Source organism: Macrobrachium rosenbergii, chromosome 31 (genome assembly GCF_040412425.1).
Source record: "Macrobrachium rosenbergii isolate ZJJX-2024 chromosome 31, ASM4041242v1, whole genome shotgun sequence".
Taxonomy (NCBI): domain Eukaryota; kingdom Metazoa; phylum Arthropoda; class Malacostraca; order Decapoda; family Palaemonidae; genus Macrobrachium; species Macrobrachium rosenbergii.
In genome coordinates this window covers 27753044-27776925 of record NC_089771.1, presented here as the reverse complement: position 1 = coordinate 27776925, position 23882 = coordinate 27753044, and the positions used below count along the sequence as shown (strand labels likewise).

The 23882-nt window shown below is 36.9% G+C and overlaps 1 protein-coding gene across 2 annotated transcripts; it reads left to right on the top strand.

Moving 5' to 3' along the window:
• Positions 1-2637: 2637 nt before the first annotated feature.
• LOC136855466 (nonsense-mediated mRNA decay factor SMG9-like) lies at positions 2638-19439 on the top strand. Of its 2 annotated transcripts, none has more exons than XM_067132537.1 (9): positions 2638-2798; positions 7035-7450; positions 7628-7710; positions 7950-8148; positions 10095-10274; positions 11682-11976; positions 12392-12542; positions 12650-12749; positions 14978-19439. In XM_067132537.1, exons 1-9 carry the CDS (start codon positions 2739-2741, stop codon positions 15054-15056), a joined length of 1563 nt encoding a protein of 520 aa, XP_066988638.1. In that variant the 5' UTR covers positions 2638-2738; the 3' UTR covers positions 15057-19439. The 2 variants fall into 2 exon arrangements, with proteins under 2 accessions (XP_066988638.1, XP_066988639.1); XM_067132538.1 differs by lacking the exon at positions 2638-2798 and adding an exon at positions 3021-3192.
• The last annotated feature ends 4443 nt before the right edge of the window (positions 19440-23882 follow it).

The window sequence follows — 23882 nt, the reverse complement described above, 5'->3', positions numbered from 1 at the left end:
ACCAAAGAGAATTCAAGAAATTCTTCCCTCCCAAGAATTCCTTAATGTGATTTTGTATCTCTAATCTGAGTGTGAGAAGGTTCCTTGGACATTTGCACAACTTAGTCTTTGTTTGAAGGGGAAGGTGGTGACATGAAAACCCTGGAGAGATTTGCGTCCTTGATACATAATAGATCTAGAGCTCTTTCATCTGTTGATGAGCTACTGCTTGACCTGTTTACGAGAAAGCAGATGACCCCAAGCCACTAACTTGAACAGCAGTCAGGGAATATGCAAAATGTGCTTATCAGGCATGACGCGCATGCATGAGACATTGCTATGACAGCCAAAAACAAGGTCATATGGCTGAATGGGTCTATGATAGCCAGAAACAAGGTCATGTTGCTGAATGGGTCTATGACAGCCAGAAACAAGGTCATGTGGCTGAATGGGTCTATGACAGCCAGAAACAAGGTCATGTGGCTGAATGGGTCTACGACAGCCAGAAACAAGGTCATGTGGCTGAATGGGTCTATGACAGCCAGAAACAAGGTCATGTGGCTGAATGGGTCTATGAAGCCAGAAACAACGAAGTTGCCAGACTCTGGACGGGTCAAACATGGAAAAATCATCTATACCCACTGTACTTGACGCAAAATGATGTTAAATTAAGAGTTGACCAGATGTTATTGATACAAAGAATACGCTGGAAGGTGCAGGTGCTGCTTAGATGATCTCTATATGAAGACCTGTAGGGAAAATAGTCGCTATATGGAATTTCAAGTGACTACGGCATATTGTTTTTCCTATCAGAGTGACCCATATTGAATATTCATGACATTTTTCCTGCTTGAATCTTATCAGTTATCCACCCCACCGTTATTCCATCACAATCATAATCATCATGAGTATTACCCTCATGTTCCCTAACCCCCTTCCCCCCATGCTCTCTCTCTCTCTCTCTCTCTCTCTCTCTCTCTCTCTCTCTCTCTCTCTCTCTCTCTCTCTCTCTCTCCATATATCGGCGTCAGTAATTCTGGTATTTGTGATACCAGATAACTCACTTACCTTCCTATGCTTGTGACTTTTCAAAACAAAGTTCGACGAGAAAAAATTCCTTATTTCTTTATTCGTCAATGAGTGAAGTTTTTATGTATCCCCGTGGCACTAATAATCAATTCTCTAGATTCTTGCACATGGTGAGGTAACACCAATCGCTGATTATACTTTATCAAATCTAAACATTGAAAAATCAATAAGTGTTCTGACCTGATGTTACATGTAGGTTGGCATGTTTACTTAGGTATTACGTTTTATATATATATATATATATATATATATATATATATATATATATATATATATATATATATATGTATGTATGTATGTATATATATTTGTCTTATGAAAATCCATGTCTCATTTAAGCACTCTGGTGTCTCTATGACGCTATCTTCAGATTTTGCATAAACCCCTCCAATTTAAATTCCTAAATTGTCACCTTTAACAACTCCCCCATTCCTTCATCTATTCTGCATTAAGTACAAAAATCTAATAAACTCTTCCCCCTACCAATTTCTCTTTCTCAAGTATGCTTGTTGGAAATATCTGTAAGAAACCGTGCTGTGTCATCAATCAGATCTCTTCCCTTTTAAATTTTCATTAGACTTTCCGATCTAATTTACTTCGTGAACTTCATACTAGCCGTCACAAATTCATGTTTTCCTTAAAACACTATCTGTCACTCTTATTCTTCACTATTCCTAGACCATACTCACTAACCACTATTACAGAAACAACCGTCTTTATGCTACAAGCAGTACCCTCACCGTAGGTTTAAACCTTTCTTCTACCCAAGAAACAATCATTCTTTTCCTATCCTATTCTTGTAACAGACTTCTCTCTCACCGTCACCTCACTATATATAAAAATATCTAGCTTTTTCTTTAATATAACTTACAGTTATCAAATAGTTTTTCCTCACTGCACCGCACTCTCTCTCCCTCTCTAAATCTCAATTCTTAGTATTTTATTTGCCCCCATAATAGTAAACGAACCTCTTTACGAGGCCGCTGGCAATCAATCATATTGTCACTCGCGTTACTCGCGTGGAATCCCGGAAAATGAAAGCATTTTTCCTCCTCCTGTGGCATGAGTCATCAAAATTGACGGGGGCGACGGATTACAGCATCATAACATGTGGTTATTTGCAAATGACAAGGAAAGTATTGGACATGGACTTGAATAAGCAATTAAAAATGGAGTTATGTCAGGAGTTGTTGTCTTTTCATTTCTTGGGAGCCACCTCCAGTTTGGGGAAACTGTTAATGTGTTAGTATATATATATATATATATATATATATATATATATATATATATATATATATATATATATATATATATATATATATATACTGAACAATACGATGGCAGTAATTATCAGCGGTAAATAGTCTACTATGATTGTCATATTGATTTAGCTAAAAGTCCTCGTTTGGAGGAACTCCTTAACGTTTTCATATATTCATATAACGTGATCCACATGAATTACTTTATTGTAACAACTAAACAACACAACGGCAGCAATTATCAAAGACAAACGGCCAACTATAACTGCCATAGTGACCGCTAAAACAGACCTCGTTTTCTACGGACGCCTCCATCCATCTATCCGCCAGTAGTAGTGTCCTTCCAACATGGCCGCTTTCTAAACGAGTCGCAGCAGAAGAAAGAAAAAACATGCCCTCCTGAGCTGTATTATGGCCGATGTAGGCGACAAGACTAAAATCAAGAAAAAGATACGCAAAGTGTTTCAGAAGGTAAGACGTTTTCCCTCGTGGGCGAGGCGCAAATCGACGTCGATTTCGGGCGGGTGGCTGGAATGGTGTTGGAGGTCTGACGTCGACCTTTTGGGCGTAATATTATATATATATCGTTTCGCAGGCCACGTCGATTGGCTCGCCCGTGTTTGTTCGGCTGTGATAATATTAAAGGTGACGATGCAGTTAATACGGGCGTCGTCGACGTCGACTGGGGCCGTTGGAATGGTGGGTTTTACGTCGACGTTTTGGGCGTAAAATTATCATTTCGCAGCTGTGTCTTCTCCCGCTCTCTCTCTCTCTCTCGACCGACCGACCACGTCGATTACTTCTCAGTACTTTTTGTTTGTATTTTCACAGTTAATACAGTCGTCGATTGCTGAAATATTCGACAGTAAGCTCCATAAAGTTTCATTCGTGTTTATACGTAACTTTATTAACTTGAAACGTACGCATAGGCCTTTAGGCTACGTCCTCATAGGCCTAACATATTCCTCTTCCCCCTTTTAATACTTACACATTTACCTAGGCCTATTTTCCCCCTTGTTTGTAAACACCCAAAGGGATTGTTTTGGTAATTGTTTTGAGGCCTAAGAAAATCCGTTGTTTTTCCCCACTGCTGCCATGTTGTCAAGGTTGACCCGTGTCGTAGGCCTATGTTGGTTAGGGAAACGTTTATTTTGCTCATTTCCCCCCTTGACCTGTGTCGTAGCCTAGGCCTATGTTGGTTATGTTAATGTTAATCTTGCCATTTTTTCCACTGGTTTTAACATATTGATGAATAGGCCTAACTGCAGATAAGTAAATCATTTTAATAAGTTGGCTGGTGGCTTAGGCCAATTTAGTAGGCTAGACTTGTGACATAGCCGTCGTAGGCCTAATTATTGGGGTATTCTCTTGTTAAAACTGAAGGCTACTACTGCGTCGCTATGGTTTTGGTATCTACCAGTTTACGCGCCAAAAGGCCACCGTGTCGAGTACCAGCCCCTTGGGGATGAATGTAAAAACAAATGCAAAACATAGCAAATACCCTAACGATAAGCAGCTGACATAAACATAAATAAAATCATAAGCAAAAGGCGGTAAATATTAGGGTTGGCAACTGGCAGGAACCAGGCTTCGGTAGTTTTCTTCAGTTTTACCATTATTTTAATCCCAGTAGTATTTTTTTTTTCTGTAAATCTCCTTCCATATACTTGATATAAAAAGCTTGGACAAGGCATTTTATAATTTATTGTAACTACCATTACCCAGATATTTAGGCCTCCTGTCTGTTTAATTAATATCCAAGTGGCTGTTGCTCAACACGGCATTGATGTTAGTGGGACTGGTATTAAAGTAACAATTTTTCGGTAGTGGGAGTATTCATCGGACGGGTTGATATCGTACTTGGCTAGCACTCTGCTGGGCCTGAGTTCGACTCTCTGGCTGGCCAATGAAGAATTAGGGTAATTTATTTCTGGGGATAGAAATTCATTTCTCGGTATAGTTTGGTTTGGATTCCACAATAAGCTGTAGGTCCCATTGCTTGGTAACCAGTTGGTTCTTAGCCACGTAAAATAAATCTAATCCTTCAGGCCAGCCTTAGGAGAGCTGTTAATCAGCTCAGTGGTCTGGTTAAACTAAGGTACACATACTTATGTGAGAACTTGGTCATAGTAGGTACAATATTTTGGCATTGCAGTTGTGCAAATCCTGGCTAATCGAGCTCGGTTTTTATTGCGTAAGTGACGACCATACTAAAATCTCAGAGTAGCAAACAAAATCTGCAATTCAGCATATGTTCAGATTCATTTAAATCTTTTACAGCCATGAGGCTGTTAACCTGTTCAGAAAATCCTGTTGGCTTGTGTCAATTGCAATGCTTCTTGGTACTTTTGATTGGATGCCCATGTTGGTATCGTAAAAAGTATACCTTAGTTTAACCAGACCACTGAGCTGATTAACAGCTCTCCTAAGGCTGGCCCGAAGGATTAGACTTATTTTACGTGGGTAAGAACCAATTGGTTACCTAGCAACGGGACCTACAGCTTATTGTGGAATCCGAACCACACTATACCGAGAAATGAATTTCTATCACCAGAAATAAATTCCTCTAATTCTTCACTGGCCAGCCGGAGACTCGAACGCGGGCCCAGCAGAGCGCTAGCCAAGAACATTACTGACCTGTCCAACGAGGAACTGTTGGTATCGTAACTTAGTGGCTGATGCAAAAGCCATAAGTTGAATGAAATAAATAAGTATCCATCATTTCTGTGTATTGTACTTCTGTGTACTTGTATGAAAAGCATGTAAGGTCTTGCATCAAGTATAAATCACACAACCAGTAGTGTTCTTTCACGGAAATGTTAAAATCCAAAAATTTGCCGTCTTATTGATTAGGGCTTATCTACCAGAAAAATTTGGGGCATGAGATGACTAAATAGACTGAGTAGAAGCCATGCTTAATCAGCAAGTTCATACTGCAGGGTGATGGAACACATTATCAGAATATCCCAAGTCCGTTGTTGAGAGGGGGCTACCCCATATTTCATATTTCAAAAAAGATATATTGTAATAAATGATGGAGTTTTTAAGATACTTTTTTTACATTTAACTTTTAATACTTGATTAACTTTCATAGCCTTTTGGGGGATAGTGCTGTCATTGAAGTATAGTACTGCACTGTAGTTACATTAGACCAAGATGCATCCTTTGAATAGGTACAATGTGCATTGAAATTATGGTTGGTACAAAGAAAAATGTAAGTTGAAAATAGTATGGAAATGCAGTTATGATTGTGATTTTATTGTAATGAAGATGATGTGGCATGGTACTGTGCAGTACTTTGAAGTACAATGAACATTGAATTAAAAGACTTTGGTAGATTATTTAATTGACTGCTTTAAATGTAAAGGTGTGGCCAGTGGTACCATGCATTCTGTTCTGGAGACGCAGCTGTGTTATTCAAAACGACTAAAGAATTTAAACTTATAAATGAAAGTAAAATGTACACAATCAAATTATGTAGAAAAGTAGGCTATAAATGAAAGTAAAATGTACACAATCAAATTATGTAGAAAAGTAGGCTATTTTGTAACAATTACAGAGCAGTTTGATGAGGCTGCAGTTTGTTGCAACAGTGATGACCAAAATCAACACAGTAGAGCAGTTCACAGGGGTCAGTAAAAAAAAAAAATGGGATTGTGGGTAGATATGAGAGATATGGTTCTAAAATCAGAGGGGTAAAACTGTGTTAATAAATTTTAAAACTTAATAAAATCAGTGACCCTGTAGTGAAACCTACTGAGCAGAGTACATTGTAAGTAATTCATTAAATGCTAATGTAATGTACAAAGCCCCTAAAAGCTAGACACTTGTGGAGTTAAAAGATGCATAAAATTGAGTAATGATAAAAATTGAGAAACATGACAGCCAAAACAGAAGAAAGGTACCCAAAGATCAAGATAGCAAAAGCATAATTACAGTCACCTTTATGGAAGAGCAAGCAAAAGGTTTACTGCAGTTCAAGTAAGAATCCAGTAAAATTCATAGTTGCATTCGTGAAACCAACTACTGAAGTGAGAAAATTCATTTGTATTTTGTGATTTATGAATTTATATTAAACACTTTTTCCTTTAATTCAGTGGTGGAAGTATCTTAGATTATTATATACATTAGGTTGTCATATACATTATATTTTAGGTATGACTAAAGGTAATTCATAGTGCGTAGTGAATTCGGGAGGATGTGCACATGCTCTTCATATATGTAGAATATTACCTCTGAAAATGTGGGAGCATTGGTGGGAAAAATCTTGGATATTTGTGGTGTTCATGTGGCACATTATTACGCCATTTTATATAGTTGATTTTAATCCACATAATTTTATTTGTGTATATCTGGGAACCAAACTCTCATTTGAGTCAGGGAATGTCCAATCTCATAAAAGATACAAATACATTGCTAAAGTCTGGTGTATGAAAAAATCCAATAAAGAAGGTTGCAACCCATTTGTAAACATGATAAGCAAGTCTGTATTACATGATCATGCAAGAAGAAATATGTTTGAAAGTCTATGACATACACCAAAGGCTTAGATTTAAGTTAATGAACTGAGGCTTAAAAAAGACTAGGCTCTCATGCGAGGAAAAAACTATAATAAACAAGAAAAAATACATTTTTTTCATGTAGCCATGTTATTTGATGATTTTTGTAGTGTTTGCTGTCCCTAATCACTTTCACTGCTTTTTACAGCCTGATCGGGAATTTGAGACTTTCCTCCCAGAAAGTATGAGAGCACCAGTGATTCACGTTTTGGGGAAGCCACCTCACGAGTACAAAGGTGGTTCCAGCGGTTATTCCAATCACTACGATCATCCTCACCCAACAAATTGGGAAAAGCGTGGCTCCAGGTACCATGAAGACTGGGAAAAGAGAGGCAGCCTCGGTAGTGGTGGTGTGTTGCGCATAAACGAGAATGCCAGGAGTGCCATATTTTCACGGGATTCTGGACGTCCGCCTGGACGTCTGGTGGATGCTGAAGGGGGAGAGAATGATAGTTCTCAAAGCCCCGGTGGTGTTTTGGCTCCCACACCTGTGATTCTGTCAAGAACTCGTAGCACAAGTGAACAGCGATCAACATCACCCAATCCTTCGGTGACAACTGCAAGGTAGTGATTTGCAATTATCAGAATTTGTTAGATTGGGTTGTAGAAATTATTTGGCATGGGTTTCCTTCTTGTGTAACTAAGTTCTTTGGTAAAGCATTTGAATAAACATCAGCATACAGCAAAGTCCATGCACTGTTCATAAAAATATTGGTCTGATTTTTGTATTTTATTGTTCAGGAAAGATTCTGTGCCAAATGTGTCAGGAAGTTCATCTACTACCCAGCATTTCCAAATTGCTTCAAAGCCATTGATGATGGAGGGTAAGGGAAAATTTTCTTTGCTTTCAGTATAAGGTCTATGGTTAATTATTGTTTTATAGTTAATATGTAACATACTGTGTGATAAAGATGTTATTGCATTACGGAGTATTGAAAGCATTTTTGAGGATTCATATTCTTAAAAATTGATTGGTTTGTGTCATTCATTTTTATAGTGCCTTATAGAAATGCTGTACAGTATACATGTACCAAGAAAGTATTTTTCTACTTGTAATTTTCAGCCTCCCTGATGCCTGAGAGAATTATGAAGGGGCCGACTCGTCTTCTGGATGAAAGCTTGACCCTTTGTGATGATTTGAGTCCATATCTTTTAGATCAAAGTAATTTCCTTGTTGTTGCCATGATGGGAACACAGGGAGTTGGGAAATCATCCTTGGCATCCCTTTTTGTTAACCCTGATGTAGATATTAACAAAACTAGGTAAGTCTTGGTGTTTCTGAACAGTTAATTCCGAGTATTTTGTGTGCGTTTTGTGATAAGTATGAAAGGCATTTTGTTTTAATTGCTTATACTATACCTTTCCTTTTGTGGTTCATTTTAGTGGGATTGTTGTTTAACTTCAGAAACTATTGCCCTGTGTGGCTTCGAAAAATCTTTCATCATTACTTTCTTTTCTTAAAATGTCTTCAAACATGAAAGTAAATTTCATTGACATGTATTAATATACTTGTACTAATGTTTAATGTTAATATTTATCTATTATAATGACTTGCTGTAATACATGTATTAATTTGCTTAGTATTATTGATTAATTCTATCTCAAACTATAATATTACCGTAGCTTTATAGCTGTTATTATTAGGGTGATAATCAGTAATATTGACAATAGCTTCTTGCATTATTAGTGTTTTAGTATCTTCCCATGTAAACATAGCAACCTTGACTAATAGGCAGTTGAAACACATGGATGCACACTTTGGAGGAGCTGATTGGCAAGGCCTCATACATTGAAACTGGAGGTACCAAAATAAATAGTACATATATGAAATGGTACAGATTGCATATTCATTCATCCACAAGGATAAATGCATATACAAAAGAAGCCCAAGAAATTTCCAGTCAAAGCTATGATTGCAAAAATCTCACGCAGATGTTTGGGTCTTTCCATGAGAACAAATGCCATGTGCTTTTAGCTGTCTACCCAAGTTAGCATAGAAGATGCAGACCTACTTTCCTTATTATATAGAAGAATGAAACAAGGTTGATTAATCGCCCAACTGCTCTTGGGCAATGCACCCAGTGTCTATGCAAAACTTGTCTTGTAGAATTTTCACCCTCGTATAAAATTTGGGAGGATTGGGGTGGCAGATAATGCTTCTCCCCCCCCTTCCACCCCTTGTTCCACTGAACCCAGTACGGCACTGATTGCATGTTAGTGATGATGTTCCCAAAACAGAAGAATCTGAAAAAGGCACAGCAGTTAATACAGCCAGTTGTTTAACAACTGACACTGATCACTCCAGATGGCCCTTGCTAGAGAAATGTTTCCTCATATTTCTTGTAAGTGCCAACACATCATCCCCACCTCCCCATGAATCACGTGTAGTTTCTCTTTCCCCCCTCACCAGATGATACAACTCAAATTTTCCCTTCCCCAATCTCCTACCTAATCTGAATCTCCCTCCCAAACATCCCCTCATAATCCCAGCCAGTCCAGCCTTCCATTTGATTGTAAAATTAATTGCAGTACAGTATTATTAAGAGGGGAAATCACTGATATGAATCATTAGACCAAAAGCTGAGGAATTTTCCAGGTATCACCCATCAGTATGCATGAAATTTTTAAGATTTAGTATCCTTGCTTCACAAGAATGCAATAAGAATAAAAATCATGGCAGATATGTATTATTGCAAAAATTGAATAAAGCATCTTTGTTGCAGTCAAAAAATGTTAATATATTCATTACTGAGGGTGCAAAAGATAAACTCTCTTTTATCCCCCCCTCACAAACATATGCACATTCTTCCCCACATCCATCTTCTCTTCCTCCTGCTTACCTCCCCATAGTTTGCTGCTTCTGCTCCACTTCTTATAAACACACACTCACATACTACTAAACAGAATGCTAGTTATGGCAGAAAAAGAACAAAAGGAGAAAATCTTAGCTTGAGACAAAAATTGTAGTAGTATGGTGGTAAACATGAACAGAATTAGGGACTAATCCTGAGCTGTGAACTGTATGCATTAACAAAGGAATTTAGTGTAGATGAGGAGTTTTGGGAAGGTTCTGACCATATAGTTTGTTTTAATTTCACTTGTGCTTTGTAGTTGTTAGGTGTACAAAGAAAATATGTAGGTTCATTGTATCCATGATATATTTAAGGGTAAATATAAGGTAATGTTTATTCTGTGTTCTAACTTGAAGGTCCTGTGTATTTCGACCTGAGAGCCTGGAGCAGATTATGTCAGGCTGTCATGGCACCAATGGTGTGGACATCTATATCACCACTCAGCGTCTGTTTGTCCTTGATTGTCAGCCCCTCTTGTCCCCTTCTATCATGGACCGCCTCATCTCTCAGGATAAAAAATGCACTTCGGAGTACAAGTGAGTAGCTTCTTTCTCCTTGGGTATTAAGATAAATATTTTTATGAGATTGCTAGTTCCATATTTCTGATTTTGCAATTCAACAAGGGACAATAGCTAATTGTCTGATGATGCTCTAGCATGGAGTTTTTTGCAACATTTCCAGTTGAGGGGCAAGAAAGTTTCATAACAAAAAATTATATAATTCCATTTATTCACAGAATGGTGATAATCCTAAATACTGTGCCAGGTGAATTATATCCCCAATTAAGTGCTGTTTATGCTCACACATCATCTATTGTGATGGCGCAAATGTATTCATTATTATAAGGTTATTCAATTTTGCTAAAAACCATTCTATGTAAAAATAAATATTTTAATGATATAATAGATAAAACAGTCTTCTAAGATATGTCACCTTTACTGCTGAGTGTATATCCATTTTAAATACACAGTTTTTTCTCGTACTTTTCTTAATTCATGCACGAAAAACCATATCACTGTATCAATAAAACTTGATGTAACTGTCTTAATTTCAAGCAGTCCCTAGTATCTTGTGGACCAGGCTAGTAAACCATTTACTTAACAGGAATTCTTCCACAGAAGTCAGTGTACTGTATATGGGTACTGAATTATACAGTAAGCATGAAATTGAATTACACAGCAGTCATAAAGTAGTTTCTATAAAGCCAAGGGGAAATTTGAGACGCTGACCAGTACTGAATAAGAGAAGTTTTTTGACTGGTGGGCCTGTTATCATACAGTGGTTTGTTGTATTGATTGTATGACTAGTTTAGTACTGCCCATTTAAATAACTGATTCATACTTCCACAAATGATTAGACATAATTTACTCCCAACCTCTTTCATATGTACAAACATGAATTATCTTTGTGGACAGTCTGAACTAATGCAAAACAGAGGAATGTATACCTGGAATCAAATTTGTAAGTTGAAATGTAAATTTATATCATAAAATCTGTTACTTTGGCTTTATTGCATAATGATCTTTTGATATGTTTGTTTAAGCTGAAAAATTTCCAGGCAACATTCGTACAGATTTGCAATCAGTAAATCTGCAAATGATTACAAAATATAGAAGAGGAAAGTATGTTTGAATGTTAGTCATGGTTCAAGACGTTAGGTTGCTAAGTAAGCCTTGAAAATGTTTGTTAAATGGTCACAAGCTGGTTTGAGAGCTCGGTGAAGAACCTGAGATGGTGTACCCTCTGTAAACAAATGCACATTGTATCTTACATAACTGATGACGGGGATATCGAGTTGCCCAGTTGTCTCCATAGTTTTATGGCTTATAATTTGAAACCTGTAACACTATGATATTTAGTTAATTTTAAGTGTGGGGAAACAAGAAAATTAAAGCTTCTCGTTACTAGCAAGTAAGGATTCGGTTGTCTTTTAATTTTTGCAGCTCTACAGAGAATTTGATGGAGATAGAATCATTGCAGTTACTCACATTGGTGATGAGCATTGCACACGTCGTAGTTCTCATGCAAGACTCTGGTATCGATCCTAACCTCATACGCCTCTTGCAAACGTGTGAAATGATGAAGCCTTCATCATCCTCAACTCCTTCGTCTTCCTCCTCCACCCAGTCAACACCTACTGGAAGTGAAGACACTCAGCAATATTTTCCTCATGTGGTCTTTGTGCACAATCACTCTCCAGCTCATCATTTCACACCTTCAATGTTGAAGCAGATGCAAGTGAGTATTTGTTTCATTCTTGCTGGTATCCTTACAGGTGAATTTGTTTCAGTGAGAAAGTCAAATCAAGATAATGGTAAGTTCGTTCATTATAACGGATTATCTTGTTATAAAATATATTATGAAGCCACTAATTGTCACAAATTTTTTTTGCCTCATGCATGTCATTAAGTTCCCAACTGTGCTTATCCCATTCTGACCATTTGGTTGTGAGGAATCTTGTACATTTTATCTTTGGCTTGAGGAAATCACTTACTGAGAAAGCATTTTTATAACACAGCATCAGGTTAAGATTATGAAATTTTGCAATTTATACTTACTACTGTTTGGATGTGCAGACAGGTTTATTTACAATTGTATCTAATTCTAATGCATAGAATGTAATATTACAATGTTTACAACTTTCATTTTTTAGGGTATATATCAAGAGACGTTCTTGGGCTCTTGTCTAGAGAGTGAATCACATGTGGGAAGCTGCAACAGCCTCACTTACGCTCCACTTTCCGAGACATCATGTGGAAATCTTGTTAACTTGTTTTTGCTACCAGAATTCCATTCTCAACAGAGTAAGTTTTGCTTCTAGGTTTTTCCTCTTTGCAAGTATACCATGTTGTACTGATTTTATATGAAATTAGTGCAGAAATATATGCTTTACATACATGTTATTTTCCAGACTCTGTTCCATTCGCTGAGGCTATACGAGAGATGAGACGCCAGGTTCTTAGCATGCGCCGTCTGCCTCTCACTCACCTTACGTTAACTGAGAAATCTTGGTAGGTTCATCTTAATATTACTAACCCCTTTCTTTGTGGCTTTATCTTTGTAGGGAATTAGGTGTACAGTTCTTTCATGTATTGGTCTTTTGACTATTGACACTGATATTTCAGTTACTTGGAAATTATCTTGACCATTATTCAGACTACCTAAGCAAGGCATCAGTATCCATCTTCCTTCCTGCATGAAATTGGAGCTTCTGTTCAAATGTCATCCATTTAATTATCTGGTCTTGCTTTTAAATCAATATTATTAGCTATGAAGCATGCTATCATGATTGATAAGATACACATACTTCATTAATCTACCTACTATGGTAGTTCTGAGAGGTACAGTGTGCCAAATTCTAATTAACTTGCATATTTAGTTTACATATTAATGAAAGAGAAAGATTTCCCTTGGGAAAATTTTTCTTACCTTTTTGTTCAGTATCTCCATATTCTTTTTAAGCTCCTTATGTTATGGACACTTTCCATGGCTTTTTTTTTTACTACTAGTAGTAGTAGTAGTAGTAGTCATGACTACTGTGCATTTCAGTTCCGTGTCTAATTGATTTTCATTGATAAAATCTTACCAAAGCATCAGATATGGATTGTATTTTGGAAATAGCTATTTGAAGCCACAGCCTAATTGGCAAAAATATGCAGTGATGTCTAATGTGGATAATTAAGGCACTTATCAGAGTAAATCAAGGAAATTTAAAGGGAAACTTAGCTAAATCTAGCAGGCTTGTAGATAGAGGCTAGTAAAACGACATTACTGAAGGCCCTCCCACTCATTGACATACTTTACTAAACACCCTGCCCACATACTTTATGAAGACTCAGATGTTGGTAGTAGTAGTATATGGAATTATTACATTGTTTCACGCACTCAAACACCTACCCAACATTCTCTCTCTCTCTCTCTCTCTCTCTCTCTCTCTCTCTCTCTCTCTCTCTCTCTCTCTCTCTCTCTCTCTCTCTCTCTCTCATCTTTTCGATGAGTCATGTCTCTAAGTAGAATACAATATGGGAATGGGTATCAAATGAGAATATTGATTGTGGAATACAGTTCCATGGCGCAATTCACGTTTCCTTTAACTTAAAATACCACCAAGTCTTACAGTAACACACACATAGTTAACCTGGAGTTACTATTGCTTGTTATTGTCTCCTCAAAAGTTCCGGTTCACATGTACCTGCTGATTCCTGCTAAATGAATGTAACATAACGCAAGTGTTCTAAGCTTAACTTCCTTAATGCATGATCAGTCCCATAATAAATCCACAGTGCTTGGTATAGCACACTACTCCCCCTTCACTATTTTATTTGTGTGCTCCTGTGTCAGTTTTGTTGCTTCTATACGGTTGATTCATTTACTTGAAAGTGACACTAATGTTTGTTGTAGGGTTGTTGAGTGGTTATCAGTGAGTCTATGTATTCCTGGTTTTATCTGTTTATTCTCTTATGGATTTGAAGTTACTCATTCGTTCAGTTTCCAGTTACTTTGATTATTTCATTTACATCGTTTATTATATATATATTTCATTTCATCTTAACTACATTGTAGTGCGGAATGTTACTCGTAACTCACAGTCCAAGCACTTGGGCTATGCTGTAAATTTTTTAATCCACTAATCCATCTATAGTATACTATCTTATAGTTTCAATAATTGTTGCATATCATACTCAAGGTATTGCTTATTGTACAAGAGGGTCAAATATTTGTGTTTCTATGATCATTATCATACTACTGGAAACCCTGCTATTCGTCTGATCTCATAGTTTACATCACAACTAGCCTCTTTGTGGGTGCTTACTAAATTCAGCTAAGTTTCCCTTTAAATTTCCTTGATTTACTCTGATAAGTGCCTAATTATCCACATTAGGCATTACTGCATATTTTGGCAATTAAGCTGTGGTTTCAAATAGCTATTTCCAAAATACAATCCATATCCAATGCTTTGTAAAGATTTTATCGACGAAAATCTATTACAATGGCCCTGAAATGCTCAGCAGTTTGTAACTGTAATTTTTGTGTGGAGCATGGCCTTTTTCTTGTAAAGAAAATTCCTACAAAGTTGCATTTTTGTATGCATTAACTATAGCAAAAGGTTTTGTAAATTTCCTTGGGTGTAAGATGATAATTGTATATGTCTCTGTCATTTTGAAATTTGTATCTATTTGTGTAATAATATATCGATGTAATATTTTAGTCAAATGTAATTCGTACATGTATTTTTCAGGTACCAGTATGTGTGTCGCACATGGGAGAATGTGCGCAAGTGGAGTCTCTTCGTGGAGTATAGTCGCCTACTGCCGTGAACGATGCTGGTGCTTGTACGTGGACATCTGCTGCCTGGCATCATCACCTTAACTATGTGGGTGTTAAGAAGCCACTGGTGACGCCTACCGCCACTCGCTGCCCTGCTGTGCTCCCCTAAGGGGGACTGTGGCAATCGGTCGGCCCTGCCTCGCTCTTGCCCCTCCCTCCCCAACACCTCACCTGCTGTGAGCATGGGTCATCATATAAGAGGGGCTTGGTGTGCACGTGGGCATTGTGCCCTGCTGTGGGAGTGGCACTGCGTCATATGTTGTTTGGAGCTGTACCCTTTGGGTTATGACTAGGGGTCGACAGTGATATCTGGCCCTGCTGCTGCGTTGGCTCGCCCAAGGTTGTAAGTCTGTTTTTGTGTGAACATCACCTGTTACAGTTTTGCATTGATACAATTTAGGTTGAAATTTGAAACCTTTTCAAAAGTACAGGAAGTCACCTAGGAAGCCTCTAAACTTTTCAAAGTTTAGACTTTATGTGGAGGATTTGACCTTGTCCATCTTAAGCTTCTTTCCAAAGGAATGCTTATTGTCAAATACTGTAAGTGTTGTAAAATCCAAAGCTGAAGAAGTAAAATGTGATGCATGATGGTAATGGGTGAGGATCACAGAGAAAACAGTACTGTTGCTCTACATCCCTGACCCTCCTGACATGGGGTCATTGGTTCTGAGGACAGAAGGAACATCAACATGTGTTAGAAAAATCAACATGTCAGGATTCAATTCACAGGTTTTTAGGAACTTGATTCATGGAAATTCAAATACAGTATCAAAATTACTGTAGTCTTCAGCAATGCAGTTCTCTAATAAATGCTTTTTATAGGTCCTGTTATCAACACAACTGTTAACTTGCCAAGTTTTTTATCCATTTTAGCAGGAAACATGAATTCTTAGTTATTACTTGGCAAGTAATAACATTACTCTAATCATTTAGATACATCAGAACTCGACATTATTAGCCCCTTCCACACTTGTGGGTTAGATACCAAGTAATAATTATGAATTCAGAAATTGCTTTTTTATTTTTTTTTTAGAATATCAGGAATGAATACAAACATTTGGCTGTTACATCGTTATATTAGCTGCTGCTGATGATGGATAGGATTGAAGGGAAAAAGCAGTTCACATTTTGTCTAGGGAGCCAATACTATATAGATTTTGTGACTTAACAAGTATTGTTGAGGAGAAAAAAATTAGTGACTTGATTTGTGACCTACAACTACAGTACAATACTTTCAACTTAATCAGTTTATCATGTTGTTATGGCACTCCCACCCCACTCCCTTATTTGGTCACAGTAATTGTAGAGAAGGTTTTTAGTGGACTCGGTGTCCTCTGTTTTATGTGTTAGATTTTGTCAGTTCCATTGAATTGGATGATGCTTTGTTACCAGATTTGGTGGTGTACCAACTTGTGTCCAGTCATAGTTACATCATACAAGGGAAGGAAGGATACAGATTCAGAGTCCAGTGTAGTGTTTAGTTGGTTTATTCCTAATTTCTAACCAGTTGATGAATGAACATGTCTTATTCTTGAATATCTGCTAAGATAGAACTATACAGTATTTCTCAAAGGTCAAAGTGATTTTTGTAACTCATTCTTTGTCTCGCTGCTGTATCAAGCAGTGCGGGCTTCCCACAATAGAACTGTAAGTATCAATGCAAAATTTCTTTTAGAGCGTTTTTGCAGTTTCCTGATATTAGTTAAGTGAACCATGATTCTAATAGAACTCAAATGAATATCCCTAGCATCACTATTTTAACATGAATATCAGTACTTAATGTAATAATACCCTTATCATATCCTGATAATTGTAGGTATGATGCATTAACTACCATATAAAGACGTGATTGAGTCAAATGGCATTGTGTTCTGTGAAACCAATTTTCTATTTATTGGTTTATTCAGATAGAATTTAGTGTATATTTTGGAAGGATTCAGCATTCACGAAGTTTCCCATCGTACTTTAGTGGGAAGGACTATTTTGACACTGGGGCATATGGTTTATTTCAGTTGTGGAGTAATTAAAAATAACTTGCAAATTACTTTTCAGAAGGAAGAATCCGCAAAGCCAAAGTATTTTAGAATTTTGTTTCAAATGTATTTTAGAAGGGATTTTCTGTTCCAGAGCTTTTGTTGCAAGGTAAGAAAACTAGTGAATATTTGGGAGAAGTTCAGTTTCACTGTCTGCCTGCAGGGTTAAATAATGTGATGTGTTGGTGAAAGTGATATGTATTACATAGAATATAAAGATTGGACTGTATCATTCTTGGACAAAGAGACGCTCACTGAGGCTTTTGCCATGCCGAACTTTTTAAAAACTGCAACAAAATTTACATTTTTAGTTTCAAAATTATAGTTGAGATTAATTTGTTACATGTACTTTTAAAAAATAGTTCTGGTATTTATTAAAAAATTAAGAGAAATGAAGCAGAAGGGCAAAATATTATTGATTTTAGGAATGAATGAACTTGTATGCTTCTGCCTAACATTAGATAAGAAAGCATAGTTACACAATCCCCACAAAAATGTGCACATTATGAAAGTTTATGTGTATGTTACAAAAGTGTCAAGTGGGCTGTAGTTCCTTGCCTGCTGTGTTCTTGTTTACCACATATAACTTCAATGTTATCGCGTAATCACCTTCCGACGAGCTTCAGAATTACAAGACCACAAAAGGGAAACTTGAGGCTTATGATTTTTTCCATTCATAATGGAAATTACAAGAATTGTCAAAATATATTCTAATTTTGATTTGGAATTCAATTTTGAGATAACTAAATTTTGAATGTTCATTTTACCACACCTTTTTGTTTACAAAAGTTTACCCAATGATTCATAGCTGTTTATAAGTTTTATCCTGAATGTTTTCTTGGATTGCTCAATAAGTGGTAATTTAAGCAGAATTTGGGTTTTTTATTCTTTATTAAAATAGTATCTAATAAAATATTTCTCTCTCTCTCTCTCTCTCTCTCTCTCTCTCTCTCTCTCTCTCTCTCTCTCTCTCTCTCTCTCTCTCTCTCTCTCTCTCTCTCTCTCTCTCTCATTCTTCAAATAACATGAAAAATTTTCTCATTACTTCTATGAGCCTTGTGTAACTTAATGATTGAAGAGTGAAAGACACGCATGAGAAAAAATTTGAACTTACCCTTCAGTAATTTTCAGTGAAATTGGTCTTTATGCATTACAACTGACTTCGGTAACCATGCTTTCCATTTTCAGTTTATTTTAAAGTTTCATGCAAAAAGTCTCTGACGTAACAATGCATGTGGTTATTATGCAAGTTTGCTTTGGATTAAATTTGCTATAAAATTTAAGGAATGCCACACATCAGAAAGAAATTAAAGGAAAAAGTGAAATTAAATCATTTATACTAACAGTATTTGAAGGGGTTTTGGAGTTAATACTTTTTTTTTTTTTTTAAATCATAGGTTTCTGTGATTTACTAGTAGCAAATAAATGCCATGACACTTTGCGCAAATATAAATTCCCCAGGGCTTAAGTGGTAGGGTTAAGATGAATGTTTTGGTTTATAATTGTACTCTGAAAGGCCTATTGAATTTTGATATTTGCAAATTTTTCAGTTTTTTTGCAGGCGCTGGGATGTTTACTTTTCTGTTGATAAATACAACACTTCTTGATCTTGAAAAATCTCTGCAAATTAAAAAACTATGGTTACAAGATTTTAAAAGAATTAACTTCCTTCATTTTCCAGTAATACCCTCATTTGAAAGCCAGGCCCTTTAATGTTTGTCTACAGTTATTGTTTATAGGAAATCATTTTATACCAAGCAGTAATTTGCAAAGATGAAGTTCATTGATAATGTATAAAGTATTAATTCACTCTTAAATGTGAAGGGTTATGCAACAGTTTGCTTAATACTTGGTTATGTGGGGAAGCTGTAACAGATGCAGGCATTATGATAAAATTTCAGTTGTAAGTTATGAAATTACGTGAGATGATAGCGAGCTTAAAGTTGCAGTTAACATTGTAAAGTGACAGTGACAAGTTTTGAGTTTACAGTGTCGACATGTGTAACCTTGTATCTCTTAATAAAACACTAGTCTGGTTTCCATTTCACGAGATGTCAGACAGAATAATATCATAAGTGCGTGAATTACTAGGATGCGACTCCTATCATTGCATAAATTGCAATAAGGGTTGCAGGTGGAAGGCTGCTTCGTGCAAGTCTGTGTGAATGTAACTGGGCTTGTCTTTATGTGTGCGCGTGTATGCGAAGGTGCTGGGTGTATGTATACATTATACTATTGTAACTGGTGGAGGTATGTGGAGCTTATTGAATAGATGGATATTAATGAATTTTATTATTTTTACTTAGTATAATAATGTCAATAAATGTGTCACTCCTAAAATGTATTTTCATTTTCTTTCATTAAGTTTTAGTGTATCCCATAAAGTAAATGTTTGGTTGTGTAGAGAAGGAGAGTAATTCTTGAAAGAAATTCATATTTTATATTAAGCATTTTCTTATTAGAAAATATTTTCACGGATTGAAGTTGGTGCTTTCATGCAGCTAGAATGGAAGAGGAACAGCCATTAAAGGAAGTTGCGATAATTAACATAAGAAGAACACAGCCAGATAGGCAGTGAGGCAGAAATTGACCAAATGAAAAAAACCTGGAGAATGTTCATCAGGCATCAAATCCTGTTAAGAGAAAACAACAGCAACATGAATAATGGTGGTTAGTACATGTAATTGCAAATTTGTTTTGTTGCGCCCTAAACAGTTACAACTTAAAAAGGGAACTGTTTGATTGTTCGTAAGAAATGGCAGATTATAGTAGCATTAGTTATGGTTAGTAGTTATTGTGTTAAATTTTCCAAAAGGTACCAAGTTACATTCATGAATAACAACAAATTGGTGACAAAGTCTGTGGTACAAATTATGCATTTACTTCAATCTATGTGAGAGTGCAAAACAAGAATTTGGCTGGAAAATAATTGAAGAGGCCAAAGGTTTCACATATCCTGAAAATATCAATTACATTGTAATGACCTATCATGGATGTGCAGTTATTAGCCTCAACATCTAGATTTACCCACCATTTTTGAGAAATGAGAAAACCCTTGGTTGAACATTCAACTGTGGCATATGAAGAAGGACAGTGATTGGAACAAAGATAAATCTTCGGGAAAAGGATGAGGACAGTATACACAAAGGGATAAAGTAAAATCAGATGGAGAAAGGATTAATGTTTATTTCATGTGTTTAGAAATAATGATATACTTGCAGGTTCTCTTGATTTGCAATTTACTTACATACTAAAAAAGATATACTAGTCACTGGAATTGTTCAGTAAATTGCCAAAAGAGGCATGTAAATTGTTTTGAGAAGCTATAGAAAACTCTCGTGCCTAGTGTCTTCTGCACCACTGAAAAAAGGATTAGCGTTACCTGTCCTTACAGATGTGGCCTTGCAGAGGGTCCTCTTCGATATAGCAGGCAGAGAAAAATGCCACAGATTTAAGTAAACAAAGGAAAAGTAGAATGCTACAAGCCAATGATAGGGAAAACAGCCAAGTGTTGAAAAAGAAACAGAGGTAAAGAAAGAATTGTGAAAGATAATTGACAAAAAAAAGAACAGCGTTGTTTTAAATTTGACAGTTCTAACATTTCAGCTACATGATAGGATGAGCAGTCCACATTAGTTCAGTAGTTCACTACTTGAATAAAGCTAATGCTGGAGAACTCGGAGGATGTGAGCGAGTTTGATGATTTCGACAACATACCTATATGAAATGCCAATATGACATGTTGAGAGTATTGGGAGCAAAATTTCCTGTTTCTGATAACCGGACCCTTGATATTTATTGCATAGTTCAACATTCAAAGAAAATATTTTTTTTTACAATTATAGAAAAACAAAAACTCACAGAACTCATAAATTTGCACTCATAGGCACATTAGCAAATTGTTACACTAGACAGAACTATTAGTTTACAGTACTGCACCAAAGAACTGTCACTATTGCTGCCATTGACTGGATGAAAGGAAAATATTAAAGGAGTGATAAGTATTAATATTGTAAAGAGGTAACTGAAAACTTACAGCATGTTATACCTCAATCACAACATACAACAATTTTAGGAAGAGATGTAGATCCATGCAGCAGCATGACCAGGAAGATTGTACTAATATCTTACTACTCACAAATCTGCCAGTTGAGGAAATTGTAAATAGTGAAGAAGAAATTAACTACTCAGTTCTACCAGATGTGGTATACCACAGAGAAAATTTGCTTAAATGAGCGCGACTAAGGGCAAGATAAATCAAGCGAGCCGTTCCAAAGGCTTCACTCTACCATTACTACTACTACTACTCAACACTAATATTTGTCATTAGTGTGGCGGGAATGGATCCGGAAAGAAGCTCCGAGGCTTTCGTCGATCCTTCCGCCGAAGGTGGAGCCGACGCTGCAGGCGACGCCGAAGAGCGAGGATGTCAGCTCCCGTTGGCAAGAATTAAGAGGATCATGAAGGCTGACCCTGACCTGCAGCTGTGTAATCAAGATGCCGTCTTTCTCGTTGCCAAGGCTACGGTAAGATTTTGTCGGGTAGAGACTTTTTACCTTGGAAATCGATTTTTCCTCCACTTTTGGTGTTGCTGATGAAGGAGGTGGTGGCGTTTATTGTCGGTCAATTATTATTAACTTCATATCTACTCAACCTGGTTGGGGGGACCCTTTGGGAACGTAAGGTTGGATAACGTTCGTTTCCGGTCAGAACATCCATCCTCGAATCTTCATAGAAAATGAAAATAAAAAAAAAATATTCTTCAAAAATAATTCTTGCAAACTAATATTTATCACCATAAAATACATGTAAATGATTGAGAATTTTTTCTAAGTTTCAATTTTGCGAAATGCACATAGGGACATTTGATCCCCCCAGGGGCTAATATGGAACACGACGAAATACATTTTACCCCCAGGGGCTAGGCTAGTACTAAACACGGCGAAACTGTGTAGGTGAATCACTGTTTAGTACTAGCCCTCATGTGGAATTGGAGTTCGGACCGGAAACAAACTTTTACCATGGGGTTTTGGGTAGGGGAAAACGGGAGAACAACTGAACCCCCCTGTTATTGTTGTGGAATGGTTCTGCGCATGCACAAGTCATCAGGGACCCATAGGCTATGTTCAAGAAGGGATCAGCTGAGGAAACATCATAAAAGGAACTATACTAACCTACCCTAACCTAACCTAGTAGGCCGCGTTACTTGCCTGGGGGGGGCTCTGCCCCCTGAACCCCCAGTGAAGGAAACTCCACTTTGTACCTATAACACTGCTCATGCGCAAAATGGCCAGGATACAATAACATACCAGTTCTAAGGTTAATTACAGTTGACCGTCAAAAAATAACAGTAAATTCTTGATAAGCAACCAAAATTACTATAGAAAAACTCAGTTTCCAACGTAATACCCCCTGCGGGCCTATTCTATAGTTCTACTGTATTTTGGACTAGGAATTATAATTTTCTAATGATTTAATGTGTGCTTTGAATGTTTCTGACATTCGTTTCGTTCTCAAATGAGTAGGCCTACTTTAAAGAGATAGTGGACCTCACCCTTAGGATATACAGTAGGCCTATCCTTCTAGGCCTGTTTGGGGGACCACAGTATGAAATACGAGGACATTAATCCCATTGATAGTTTTAAGTCAGAATATGGTAATTTTATGGAATGTTTGCAAACTAGGCCTAAGAGGCTATGATGCATTACGGTAAGGATCTTGCACCCTAGGTCAGGTTAGGTGTGGTTGATTAGATTGTTTTTTAATGAAATTAACGTCCAAAACATTTACAGTATAGCACATTAGAATGTAGGAAAATGGTATTTTCAAGTCCAAAATAAAATAATGGTATAAAGTAACATGGTATTCCTAGGCATAGCCTATGTCATATCAGCCTAAATAGCTTACTTGCCTTAGGTGGTAAGGTCACTCCCCTTTTAGGCCATGTAGTCTTAGCCAACCTAGCCTGTGCCCAACAGTAATGGGATACTGGAGTGGGAAACCACATTTTTTAGTGGGGAATTCAAATTCATTGATTATATTAATTATGGGGCTGTATCCAGACCTAACTTAATCAAGGACATGCATTCTGACAGTACTCCGGCAGCATGTTGTTTTAGTATTTGAGTGAATTTGGACAGCAGAATTCAACTTTGACATCAAAGTTCAATGAATTCTCACAATGTGGCCTCAGAGTTATTGATGTTATTGACTAGATTAATTTCCAGAGTTACTCAGAAATCCCATTTCACACTGGTGGGTCTCCTGCATTGATAGATGTAGGGTTAATTGTGTTATATTATGCAACTGCCCTTGAGGCAGTTGCATAATATAACACAATTAACCCTTCGCCAATACTGTTTTGCAAGTCTCATGATAGATTTCAAGGAGTTGAAATTGTCTTTTGCAGTTATATTAAATAGCGGATTATAAGTCCTGTACTGTACCTATAACTGGCTATTTAATATAAATGCAAATGACATACTGACTTCATGTAGAAGAAAGAATTGTTACTGAATAGAGAAAATGTAGGTTCAGAGTCTAAAAAATGTCTGGTTGGTACCCAACCAAGTGAAGGGAAAATGTGTTCAGTTTAGGTGAATTAGGACTCCCACCTGTCAGCACGATGTTAATACGTTTTGTTTGTTTTTTTGCTTATAATATTTACTCTTGTCATTATTTTTAAGTTCACAGCCAAGGGGCTGCTACTAAACATGGTGCCCATTTTGCAAGTAAACTGGTAGTTATTGAACTAAAGGGGTGCGGTGGTAGTTTTACTGGAGG

What these genes read in the sequence shown, in the direction of transcription:
- LOC136855466 (XM_067132537.1), top strand. Translation starts at nt 2,739, where the DNA reads ATGGCCGATGTAGGCGACAAGACTAAAATCAAGAAAAAGATACGCAAA. An exon ending in CAATGTTGAAGCAGATGCAA is followed by an intron (nt 11,977 to 12,391) that starts GTGAGTATTTGT and finishes TTCATTTTTTAG; the next exon opens with GGTATATATCAAGAGACGTT. An exon ending in ACGTTAACTGAGAAATCTTG is followed by an intron (nt 12,750 to 14,977) that starts GTAGGTTCATCT and finishes TGTATTTTTCAG; the next exon opens with GTACCAGTATGTGTGTCGCA.